Source organism: Podarcis pityusensis (genome assembly GCF_964106645.2).
Source record: "Podarcis pityusensis genome assembly, chromosome: 13".
Classification (NCBI taxonomy): Eukaryota; Metazoa; Chordata; class Lepidosauria; order Squamata; family Lacertidae; genus Podarcis; species Podarcis pityusensis.
In genome coordinates this window covers 5673311-5686420 of record NC_138038.1, presented here as the reverse complement: position 1 = coordinate 5686420, position 13110 = coordinate 5673311, and the positions used below count along the sequence as shown (strand labels likewise).

Here is a 13110-nt window from a genome sequence, read left to right as displayed (position 1 = left end):
TCATGCTAGCCATATGACCCGGAAAGTTTTCTGTGGAAAAAAACACCGGCTCCCTTAGCCTGAAAATGAGATGAGCGCCGCAACCCCATAGTTGCCTTTGACTGGACTTAACTGTCCAGGGGTCCTTTACCTTTACCTTTTACCTATGCGCAGAACAGTTACCATGGCAGTATGTTTAGAACAACACGTTGGCCATTAAAAACCTGGAGGGACATCAAAAGATTCAAAGCTACTGAAATTATATATGTTTTGTTTAGTTTTATTAATGAAAGGAAAAAAGCAATGTCAAATACATAGTTTTCTCTTTTTCGTTCCTTAATTAAGCTTTCACCTGAAAGATTTCCCAAAACCCAGTTTATGTAGGACCTAGGAATATGCTGTTTCATTTCTAACTCTCCCAGACAGCCCCATTCATTCCAAGTTTCATATGTTGTTGTGCATGTATTTATGAACAGGCAGAGGGCCTTCTCGGTAGTGGTGCCCACCCAGTGGAATGCCCTCCCATCAGATGTCAAGGAAATAAACAACTGTCTTGACTTTTAAAAGACATCTGATGGCAACCCTGTATCAGGAAAATTTTAATGCCATCCAGAGTGGCTGGGAAAACCCAGCTAGATGGGTGGGGTATAAATAATAAAATTATTGTTATTGTTATTTGAACAACCTCCTGACCCAGTTCCGTTCAATGTGTGGTTTCAGGTCCTTGGTTACAGACCATTCAAGATGTTGGTGTGAATGACCAGTGCAGCAACATTCTCAATAACAAGAGGTTCATGTTGGACATGTTGTATGCCCATAACAAGAAGCCCAAGGATGAAGAAGATAAAGAGCTGGAGGAGAAGGAGGAGGAAAAGGAGATGGTGGAGGCAAGTGAAGACTCTATCACTAGCCTGGCTAGCAGGATCTCAGTTCTGAAGGCTACCAAACAGGCCAAAGATGAAAGTGTCAAAAGAATGGAGATTGGGAATTTGGACAACCAGGGCAGCGTCAAGGCCTTTGCAGAAAGATTCAACAATGGTGAACTGGCCAAGACCTCCAACTTTCCTGAGAGTGATTTCAGTGAAAAGGTCTCTGAAAAAACACCAGTGCATCCTAAGAAGGAATCTGACTATATCTGGGACCAGCTCATGGCGAATCCCAGAGAACTGAAAATCAAAGATATGGATTTTACAGATTTAAGGGATGAGGATGATGTGGACATCTTGGACGTGGAAATGGGTTCTGGTGACTCCTTAGCTCCGCCTCCTCCACCCCCACCTTCCTTTTTAGGTTTGCCTCCTCCACCCCCTCCCTTGTTTTATGGGTGTCCTCCTCCACCCCCACCCTCTGGTAATTTATTGGCACCCCCGTCCCTCTTCGGCATTCCTCAGGGTTTAGGATCGCCCCCGCTTCCCAGAGGTCAGCCAGCCTTTATAAAAAAGAAAAAAACAATCCGTCTATTTTGGAATGAGGTGAGGCCATTTGAGTGGCAGTGCAAGAACAACAAGCGCTGCAAAGGATTCCTGTGGTCAAAACTGGAGCCTATTAAGGTGGACACTTCCAAACTAGAGCACCTCTTCGAATCTAAATCCAAGGAGCTTCCTGTCACCAAGGTATTTCTCTTGATTTGCATTGATTTTGATCATATTTTATGTGTCTAAACCAAATCTGCCAGCTCTTCATGATAAAATAATTCCAAGAATGATTGCAAAATTCCCCAATATAGTTAAGACAGTTTTGCTTTATAGCTTGCCGACCATGTTAGCTATTAAGAAATGCTCCAAAATAGGTTTGATTCCTTAAATGAAGTCAAATATTCTGTGCAACATCTGTACAAGTAGTCAACTGTAATTTTCTAGTTGATTTAAACTGGAAGAAAGGAAGCTTCAGTTTTCTTTACTATTTTCTTTGCCTTTTATCATTTAAGGCAGGCATAGGCAAACTTGGCCCTCCAGATGTTTTGGGACTACAATTCCCATCATCCCTGACCACTGGTCCTGTTAGCTAGGGATCATGGGAGTTGTAGTCCCAAAACATCGGGAGGGCCAAGTTTCCCTAAGCCTGATTTAAGGCCTTTTGGGCAGACAGATGAAAGGTGCTTCTAGATTTAGGGAGAAGAGAGCCTGAATCTGAATTCTAGTTTTTGAGGCCTCATTGTGCAGATGACTAATTTTAATGCGTGTTATTTGAGAACTGTTGTTCATAGTTTATTGTTTAAGCTGCAAGATGTTTGCAAATCCACCACATATTTTTACTTTGGTTTATATATGTAGTAGAAGTAGATGAGTGGGGTATAAATAATAAAATTATTATTATTTATTAACTTCTATATAATTCTGTATAGTGTAGGAATAACTCTAGTGCAGGAAGTAAGTCAGATGTGTAGTTGTTTGTAAAACCTTCTGTGTCCATTCCCCATTTGTATACACAATCTGTTTATATTACGGCCTGGTCCGCATGTCCCATTAAACCAGGGGTGCCCAAACTTTTTTCAAAGAGGGCCAGATTTGATGAAGTGAACATGTGTGAGGGCCAACCAAAGTTGTTGACCTTTTTTTTAGGATTTTACCCCAGGAAGTAAACTGCCAGAGGGGCCGGATTAAACTGACCGGTGGGCCAGATTAGGCCCCCGAAATGGACTTTGGACATGCCTACATTAAACCAAACCATGGTTTAATGTGAACGCTAGTGTGAGGGCCCACCAAACCATGGTTTAATGTGACAGATGAACTGGGCCTTCCATTGAAGCATTTCATTCCACTTGACAGATTTCCATCTGATGCACTCCAGTCACTCACACACCCTGTTAGTCTTTCTGCATTAGTCTGTTAGTCTTTCTAGACCAGTGACCGTGGATGATGGGAGTTGTAGTTCATAGAATCATAGAGTTGGAATAGACCACATGGGCCATCGAGTCCAACCCCCTGCCAAGCAGGAAACACCATCAGAGCACTCCTGATATATGGTTGTCAAGCCTCTGCTTAAAGACCTCCAAAGAAGGAGACTCCACCACACTCCTTGGCAGCAAATTCCACTGTCGAACAGCTCTTACTGTCAGGAAGTTCTTCCTAATGTTTAGGTGGAATCTTCTTTCTTGTAGTTTGGATCCATTGCTCTGTGTCCGCTTCTCTGGAGCAGCAGAAAACAACCTTTCTCCCTCCTCTATGTGACATCCTTTTATATATTTGAACATGGCTATCATATCACCCCTTAACCTCCTCTTCTCCAGGCTAAACATGCCCAGCTCCCTTAGCCGTTCCTCATAAGGCATCATTTCCAGGCCTGTGACCATTTTGGTTGCCCTCCTTTGGGCACGTTCCAGTTTGTCAGTGTCCTTCTTGAACTGTGGTGCCCAGAACTGGACACAGTACTCCAGGTGAGGTCTGACCAGAGCAGAATACAGTGGCACTATTACTTCCCTTGATCTAGATGCTATACTCCTATTGATGCAGCCCCGAATTGCATTGGCTTTTTTAGCTGCCGCGTCACACTGTTGGCTCATGTCAAGTTTGTGGTCAACCAAGACTCCTAGATCCTTTTCACATGTACTGCTCTCAAGCCAGGTGTCCCCCATCTTGTATTTGTGCCTCTCATTTTTTTTGCCCAAGTGCAATACTTTACATTTCTCCCTGTTAAAATTCATCTTGTTTGTTTTGGCCCAGTTCTCTAATCTGTCAAGGTCGTTTTGAAGTGTGATCCTGTCCTCTGGGGTGTTAGCCACCCCTCCCAGTTTGGTGTCATCTGCAAATTTGATCAGGATGCCCTTGAGTCCATCATCCAAGTCGTTGATAAAGATGTTGAATAAGACCGGGCCCAAGACAGAACCCTGTGGCACCCCACTAGTCACTCTTCTCCAGGATGAAGAGGAACCATTGATGAGTTCAGCAACATTCTGAGGCACGCATATCATCTCTAGGGTGTTGAGGCATCTTCTTTGGCCCCCACAGTATTTGTTGGAAGGGAGCCAGGCCCCCTCAGTGTTGAGGGGGTGCAGGAGACTGAGCGTGGAGCTGAGCATCTGGCTCCTCAGGATCTGGCTCCTCCAGAGCGCTCAGCCTCTTCCAGACAGTGCAACATCGAGCACACACATGACACGCAACACATGAAATGTCACGCAACGTGCAGCGGGCCCCCTCAAACTTGGGGGCAACTTGGAACCTCTATCTGGAGGACCAAAGGTTCTCTGTGCCAGCTCTGACAACTTTTAAACATCAGAGAAGTTGTATTTTGTAGACCCTGATGTTGGGAAAGACTGAGGGCACAAGGAGAAGGGGACGACAGAGGATGAGATGGTTGGACAGTGTTCTCGAAGCTACCAACATGAGTTTGACCAAGCTGTGGGAGGCAGTGGAGGACAGGAGTGCCTGGTATGCTCTGGTCCATGGGGTCACGAAAAGTCAGACATGACTAAACAACAACAACAGACATCCCAAAACATCTTAGCATATGGCTAAAGAGGTCTCAACTCAATATACTGAAGCCAGATCTCTTCCAGTAGCTACAGAGATGATAAAGGCTTCAATGTGCATCTGCCTTGGGGAGGGAGGCTGCCCCTTCCTCCTGCCCCTAAAGTTTATCTGACTGGGGAGGAGAGAATTGGTCAAACTACTGTTTTTCATATCTACAGGTTGCGTAGTTTACTTTAGTTTCTCTATGACCATAGTAAGTGCCTTGATTGTCCAACACTGCCTTTGATTCTGCAAGTGTGGTTGGAATTTGTACTTAAATTCAATAACCATATCAGAAAAAGCCATGTGCTTTCGTAGCTTGTGCATAAATATATCAAACTCTGGTATTTCTTCCGTTTTAGCAAGTTGAATGTCCATGGGCCAAAACTTTAAAAGGTTTTAACTGCTTAGGTTGTCATTATCTTTGATTAAAGTATCGTTCTGGATCAAGGGTGGTCATGATCCAGGCACAGTAAAGCACAATTAATCCCACTTACCTTAACGTGGGTGGGTTAAGCCCAGGCTTAACTTCACCCCATTGATGGCACACACAAAATTTACCATTTCGTGGCAGGAAAAAATAAGCCAAGCTTGATATTGGAGCCTGACTAGATAGCGAAAGAGAATGTTGCTTTAGTTGAGATTCCTTCATTGCATGGTTGACCCTGATGACACTTGGAGCCCCTTCGAATTCTATGATGCTATGAAATGCAGAGCCAGGGGGGGCGTGAGAAATGTTCCACATCTGACTAAAAAGAAATGTAATAGGTAATGGGATGGGAAACGTTACTTGATCCCTTTGCAATGAGGATATAAACGTCTGTCATAGTTGCTTCCTTTGGGTGAGTAGATTATAGATAAGGAGATAACATAGGCGTTATTCTTGTATTCTGTATGGAGTGTGTTTAAATGCTTTCATCTGTGGCCAGTATAGTAAACTAACTGCCTAGACAGCTTAATCAGGAACTTCAACTGTATCTGATGGATCAGAATTCATTGTAAATTTGGGTTACTATAGGGCATGCAGTAGTCAACCAACAGTATTGTAAGCATCACTGGTGTATCAGGGGAAATGAAACAGAACCAGTAAACGCAGGATGATGATGGCGACAACGATTATATTTATTTTTTGTACCCCACCCATCTGAATGGGCTGCCCCAGTCACTCTGGGTGGCTTCCAACAGAATATAAAAAAAATAAAAAAGACTGGCTAGCTTTTCAGATACCCTTTAATTCAGGGGTCAGCAACCTTTTTCAGCAGGGGGCCGGTCCACTGTCCCTCAGACCTTGTAGGGGGCCGGACTATATTTTTGGGGGGAAATGAATGAACTCCTATGCCCCACAAATAACCTAGAGATGCATTTTGAATAAAAGCACACTTTCTATTCATGTAAAAACACCAGGCAGGACCCACAAATAACTCAGAGACACATTTTAAATAAAAGGACACATTCTACTCATGTAAAAACATGCTGATTCCCGGACCGTCCGTGGGCTGGATTGAGAAGGCGATTGGGCCGGATCCGGCCCCCAGGCCTTAGGTTGCCTACCCCTGCTTTAATTGAATAACTTTTTTGAAGAAATGCCTGAAGTAACTGACATTATTGTTTGAAGTCTTGTTTATTCTGTTAAATATTACTCCAAGAAGACCCTAAGTAGAGCACAATAAGGCCAACATCTACATACAGTATATTATTTTTAATGTGATCCCCTTGAGATCACAAGAAGAACTTTTGCAGGAAGCTCTTAGAAATAGGAAATAATCAATATATTTTTGTGGAATTTTTAATCATATTAATTTTTTTAAATAGCCTTTAAAAAATATTAAATTATGTAACTTAAACTTCAAATTTAAAGTAAGTCCACCATATGCTATATCATATTAAAACCCATGAAGTTCTGAAGAGATTGGTTTTGAAACATCTCAATTCTGGGCTGAGCTTTTAAGGTTTTTGTGTAGTCCTGCAAGGCCAAAATTGACAATTTTTGGAAATTTCAAACCCTCATAACTCAAAAACAGAATGAGATTTTTTAAAAAATTAGATTTAGATTTAGTTCTGATTGTTCAACAAGTGTACAAAATTTTAAGAAAGTTGAAAAACATGAGGTTAAAAAAATCATGCAAAATTGGACCACTTGATATGGAAAGACCTGTCACTCATCTGACGGAGCAGGTTTCATATGCCCCCAACCTAAGGTGTGAGTACTAATTCTATTTAGGTTGTATGTGGGTGTGTGGGTGTGCGTGGATGTATGGAGAGTCTGACTGTAGATTGTGACATCCAGGTTAGTATTTGAAATTCTCCGGTAGGTTTCCTCCTTTTGAGGTGGCCCACTCCTTGCCCCACCAATAGGAATAAGTGACATGGATGACCCACTTATCCTCTCCTTGGAAGACACTTTTTTGAAGAAGCCATTTGCCATACAGGCCCCATGAAGACCTTAGAGGAATTACCGTATTTTTCCATGTATAAGACGAGCTTTTTTTGACCCAAAAATGAGGTTCAAAATTTAGGCTCATCTTATACACAGGTAGTGCTGAGGGGGGACGCGCAAATGGTTTTTTGGCGCGAGCCCAAGATTGTAAGCGGTGATTGGCCGATTGATTGTTTGGGGGGGGGATGCCGAAAATCGCTCACCCGCTGGAACACAGCACACAACCGCTCACGTCGCAGCTGCCTGATCGCCGCCATTAGCCCTCTTGCTTGCCACTGCGGCAGCCAATAGACGCATTCTGTTTGAGAACCAAGGTACGACTGTGCTACCACAAAGGCTCCTGTTTAGGCATTTAGTTATGCAATGTTGAATGTTATCTATTAACTCTGTTTTACCCTGTTTCCCCTTTGTTTTTGTCTAAACCAATTCATGAACCAAGAACATTGACCACTATAGATCAAATGTTGCAGATATTACAGCAGTCTTAATTGTGCTGTTTTTGTGATACGCAAATGACGTGAGAGGGCTTGGTCTATTTATTTGTATCGTTTATTACGATCCTTGTTTATAAAACCCAATAAAAAGTGACTCTAATAATAGTAATAACGGTAATGGCAAAGTTTTCCACACACAGTGGCAAAGGCTGCAAGCTGTTCTGAGCACTCTTCTGAAAACGCACAGATCCCAGCTATGTGTCTTCGCTGATGAGACACTGCCATGCCATCTAAATGGCCTATATTTATTGGTTCAGTAAATCTGAGCAGGTGCTTGACAGAGGCATGCCTGCGGAAATTGGGATGGAGAACTCAGACTCCAGTTAAGATCAGAAGAGGGAAACTGAGGTTTGCTCTTATCTTGCAGCACGTATTCTGAAATACAGCTGCAACAAATCTTATTTCTGTTTCGAAGTCTTAACTTGTGATTGCATGTTCAGACCTTGAAACCTCCCCCTTAAATAAATTCAGACAAGACTCAAATTTTGGTTTGGTTTTTGGCAGAATTTAGGCCACAACTTTATTGAGTAAAGAAAAGTGAGTGGTTGCATAGGCTCTGGTTCGACTAGCTCCCTGAACCCTTGCAGGCAGCGCTGACCCAGGGCGCCATCATAGGTCAGCCTAGGGTGAACCCCTGGAACAGCTGAAAGCCGAGGTCAGGCTAGTCCACCACCCAGATGTCCCCCTGGACTCAGGCATGGGCACAAGCCCCTCACAGGGCTGACCAAACCATCAAGTCCCTGGATTCCTTTAACAGAATACCTTTCACATAGGGATGGCGAGAACGTTCTCCCATCGCTATCACCTGAACCAGAGCCTATCCGCAACCTTACAAGTTGTGATGATTTGCAGGCAAAACCCAAATGTCAACAGCCAATCAGCCAAGTGGGGAAATTCCTGCCATGCCCCTGTCCCAACGATAGACGACACACGATGGCATAGCAAGGTCAAGCGCAACAAGCCCTAAAAGTAGGGAGAGGTGGGCAGGTGTTCCAATGCACAAGCCAAAGAGGAAGCTCTGGGTCACGTACATGGGTATATATAGGTCCCTTGATCCGTTTAGCCTGCGTCCCATTGGCCTGATTGAACCCAGCATCAAGAGACCTACCAATTAGGTGTTGTGGCTATTCAATCAAACCTACCCACAACACAGGGTTTGGTTGCCAGGTCTCACTGCAACACGTGCCCTCTTTAAAGGAGGACCCGATTTTCCACAACGTTTGACTCTAATGGTTACTCCCCCCATGTTGGCTGTCAATACATTTCTTATTAGCATTGCAACGAAGTCAAGCAAAGGTTGCTTCTGAAGGGAACTTGCAGCAGAAGTGATGCTTTTGAAGGTTTGGAAACCAGTAATGGCAGAGTCCATGGTTACCATGACTACTGTGCTGGCAGGGGCTGATGGGAGTTGTCTGCCAGAAATTGTGGTGGGTAGCAGATTGCAGGAGGCTAGCCTACAGCCTGACACAGCAATTCACATTTCACCTACTGAATTTCACCTATTGCTGGGCATCAAAAGAGAAAATCAGAGATGTCTGACACTGGCCAGCAGCAGCAGCAGCTAGCAGTTTTTCAGCATGACACATTCTGAGCAAGCCCAACCTGGGTACTGAGAATCTAGAACTTCTATAGCAGTGCTCTTAAGGGTCCACAACCGTTAACTCACCCAAGTTCCTTTTTGAGGCGTAGAAATGGGATTATGGCCCAAGTATAAAAATAACTAGCTAGATAGCAAGATTCCTCTCCCTTCACTATAGCTGCTCCTAATACCTAGTACTGCCAGTATGCACATATGCCATAGTCTTTTGAACCATCAACAGCCCTGGAGGTTGTCACCATTGTAGATTGATGTCCGTGTGGATAATGCAGTATAAAGTCAGGGTGATGCATGCCCTTAAAAGTGTTAGAGGTTGCCTGCCGAGTGTATAAGCTTTGTTAAACAAATAAATAAAATAGCTCCCTCCCCATTTTCCTCCCTCAGAAAACCGCTGCAGATGGCAAGAGGCAGGAAATCATTGTGTTGGATTCGAAGAGGAGCAACGCTATTAATATTGGCCTGACGGTACTGCCCCCTCCAAGGACGATCAAGACTGCGATTTTGAACTTTGATGAATATGCCTTAAACAAGGAAGGAATTGAGGTATTGAAGGGGGAGGGAACCAATGAGCAGGGCTGGCCCAAGACATTTTGGCCCCTGAGGCAAACCACAAGGTGGCACAGGCTCCCCTGACCAGGGAGGAAGGGGCGAGTTGTTAACATTGGGAACATGGGTGGAATAAAGATCTACATTGGGAACAAGGGTGAGAGGAAACCAGCAGGACCTCCTATTCGCCAAGAGGCCACTGGAGAGGCTGCCAGCCTGGGAAGGCTGCCAAAAAGGAGGCACGTTCGGCTTCCAAGGAGCGTGCTTTACCTGTTGCTGCCGCCATGGCAGCAGGAGATGCATTCATTGGAGGCCAGATCTGCTGCCTCTATGGATCCTGCCACCTGAGGCGATTGCCTCACCTTGCCTCACTGGTTGCCCTGAGGTTTAAGCTAAGAGCTTATCATTATTTATAGGTGTTTGGGGTTGGACGTATATCCACATTCTGCAGCAGTGCCAATCATATGTTTGGAACAGGCAGGGAAGAGGAGCCGTGTTGTGTTCATTCCCCCTTGTTTCCTGACCTCCTGAACACATGGTTGTGATCTCTGCTAGCCCATCGACCGAGCTTGTACAGGTGTCGTCCCTCATGCTGCCCCAGGGCCTGCACACAGAGCACCTGTTCGTGCAGATCGATCCTTAGTCAACAATGGACATGCAGGCACAAACCCCCTTCCTCCAGATTGTGCTGGTGGTAGCCAGCAGTTGTAGAAAATGAAAAGCATAGGTGGAAAATTATGAAGATGGTAATGTGATGCTTAATATTTCTCAACACTTGGGGCTTTGTGTCTTCAGAATGTATAAAAAAAAGTATTTCAACTGTAGTGAGCACAGATTAGATTGGATTAGCTGCCTCTGATTTTTAGCCTTGTGTATGTAGTTGGTCATTTTTCTTGTCTTTCTAGAAAATTCTCACCATGATTCCCACAGAAGAGGAGAAGCAAAAAATTCAGGAGGCTCAGCTAGCCAACCCTGATGTTCCTCTGGGCAGCGCTGAGCAGTTCCTTCTGACTCTTTCTTCCATCACTGAACTTTCTCCTAGACTTCAGCTCTGGGCATTCAAAATGGATTATGAGCTTGTGGAAAAGGTAATTCCTAGTTATCAGAAGCAGGCTGGTTATATGAAAGTTACTACAAATTTGCTTCTGAGATAGTAATCACTCAGAAAGGTCTGTTGACATAGAGTAAAACTCAAGCTACACGTAAGGAGATCTGTGATTCTTTCCTCTCCCTTTTGAAGCCTGAGCAGGTTGGGAGTTGGGAGTGAAGAAAGGGGTTTGCAGAGACTTGGTTCCTGTAGTTTCCCTATATTTTCCCCTCCAAGTGTGAAAATGTAGCTTAGTGAGGGGAGGGTTAATCTGAGAAAGAACAGGAGGGGAAAAGGAAAGCACACATTCTCCACTGCAGCTCACAACTTACCCAATTTGATTCCACCCACCCTCTGGGAACACTCCAAAGAAAGAGTAATAACATTGTTTATACAGTGGTACCTCCAGTTATGAACGGGATTTGTTCCGGAGGCCCGGCTGTATCCCAAGAACTTCGTAACCGGAGGGGCCCTTTTGTGCACCCACACGGCATGATTAAGTGCTTCTGCGCATGCGCGCGTGGCGAAACCTGGAAGTAATACACTTCTGGGTTTGCCGCGACCATAATCTGAAGAGTCTATAACCTGGAGGTTACGCAACACGAGGTACCACTGTAATTGAAGCCTAAATGTGTACACTTGGCTTCTGTGACTTGAGTCTCCCACTGAGATCCAGCAAACGAGTGTTGTATTCTGGAAAACCAGTTTCTAGAACCACAGCTGCTTGCAGAAGGAGCCGGTCTTTGTTGGTGGGAGAGGCATCCCCATATCTCTGGTCCTGACATGGAGATTTGTATGTGTGGCGCCAAGCCTATCCTAAGCCTGCTTTTGCTTTGCTTCTTTATGGTTGTGGCTGAACTCAGTGCCGATTTCCCCTTTTTCCTTCACACTGATATCTAGCTAATGGTATGAAGTGTGTTGATAATATAGCCCTCGTGCTTTTGATGTGGGGGGCGGGGGGGCAGGGCATTGTCCAGTAGATTCAATTAATGCTTGATGAATCGAAAGCAACTATTATTATAATTCATTGTTGGAGGTCTTTATTCTTCTTTCTCAAATGCCAAGAAGGAAAAAATAAATAAAAGAAGAATCATTCTCATGAGACCGAGTTAAGGAATTTGATGTGCCTGATTTCAGCTGGGATAAATTTGTGGAAGTCTAGTAAATCGAGAGTGAAGATCAGCACTCACTGTTTGAAAATTCCAAATTCTTACGAAGTGTGGAACAAAAGGGAAAATGGGGCCTTAGGCTAACTAAACCATTCAGGGGTACATCCTATAGCAGCCTTCATATTTCTCAGAATCATGCATCTTGCTCAAATTAAAAAGCAATTTAACAGGCATGTCCGAGTTTAAATGACTCCAGTTTACTGTTAGGGTTGAAAGTGGCACTAACTTTTGGAAGATCCAGTAGCTGAGGAGGGAGAGACGGCCTTGCAATTTTACATTCTATGGAGCATAGCTTGGGAATTTTTGTGATAATTAAAAACAGTGAATTGATACACGATATGCTACATTTTCTTTATTTCCTGTTAATGTCAGGAGGTTGCAGAACCACTTTTGGATTTGAAGGAAGGAATGGACCAGCTTGAAAACAACAAAACTTTGGGATTTATCCTTTCTACTCTACTAGCCATTGGAAATTTTCTCAATGGAACCAATGTAAGCTTTACTTTCACTATTGCCTAATTGTTATTGCAGTGGTTCTGACTGGATAGATGAGGACATATGAAGAAATCACAGGGAGGGAGAACTCTGAGAAGGAGGCAGTCTTCAGTTTGCTCTCTTTCTCCCTGCCTTGCATAGAACTTTTCTGAAGGGAAAAGAGAAAAGAAAAACATGGGTTGAGAGCATCTGCATTAGTACTGTGGTGCCACTGGGGGTGGCAGAAATGCTGGCCGTAGTGGCACCACCACTGGTCAGACTCGTCCTGCCTCTTTGCCTAAACTGGCTTTGCTTTTTAGTCACATGGAAATATGCTGTTACCTTGAAAAATACGTATGCAGGTGTAGAGAAGTGAGGCCCTGCAACAGCAAACAATAGTCAGGTGTTTATCACAGTCAACCCCTCAGTTTGTTTATTTATTATTAATTATTACATTTGTGAGCTGCTTTATCATGCCAAAGCGACCTAAGGTAAAGGTAAAGGGACCCCTGACCATTAGGTCCAGTCATGACTGACTCTGGGGTTGCGGCGCTCATCTCGCTTTATTGGCCGAGGGAGCCGGGGTACAGCTTCCGGGTCATGTGGCCAGCATGACTAAGACGCTTCTGGCAAAGCAAAGCAGCGCACGGAAACACCGTTTACCTTCCCGCTGGAGCGGTACCTATTTATCTACTTGTACTATGATGTGCTTTCGAACTGCTAGGTTGGTAGGAGCAGGGACTGAACAATGGGAGCTCACCGCATCGCAGGGATTCGAACTGCCGACCTTCTGATTGGCAAGTCCTAGGCTCTGTGGTTTAACCCACAGCGCCACCCGCATCCCCAAAGCGACCTACAGCCATACAAAAGACAATAAAT

The 13110-nt window shown here is 44.3% G+C and overlaps 1 protein-coding gene across 15 annotated transcripts in view; it reads left to right on the top strand.

Moving 5' to 3' along the window:
* The window catches only part of FHOD3 (formin homology 2 domain containing 3), a 316929-nt gene that overhangs the window by 264045 nt on the left and 39774 nt on the right, over window positions 1-13110 (top strand). For all 15 annotated transcript variants that reach the window (XM_080976479.1, XM_080976478.1, XM_080976473.1 and 12 more), the window contains 4 exons: window positions 700-1592; window positions 9340-9498; window positions 10407-10589; window positions 12130-12249. In XM_080976479.1, the coding sequence (XP_080832605.1) occupies window positions 700-1592; window positions 9340-9498; window positions 10407-10589; window positions 12130-12249 (1355 nt within the window). The remainder of the gene's footprint in view (window positions 1-699; window positions 1593-9339; window positions 9499-10406; window positions 10590-12129; window positions 12250-13110) is intronic.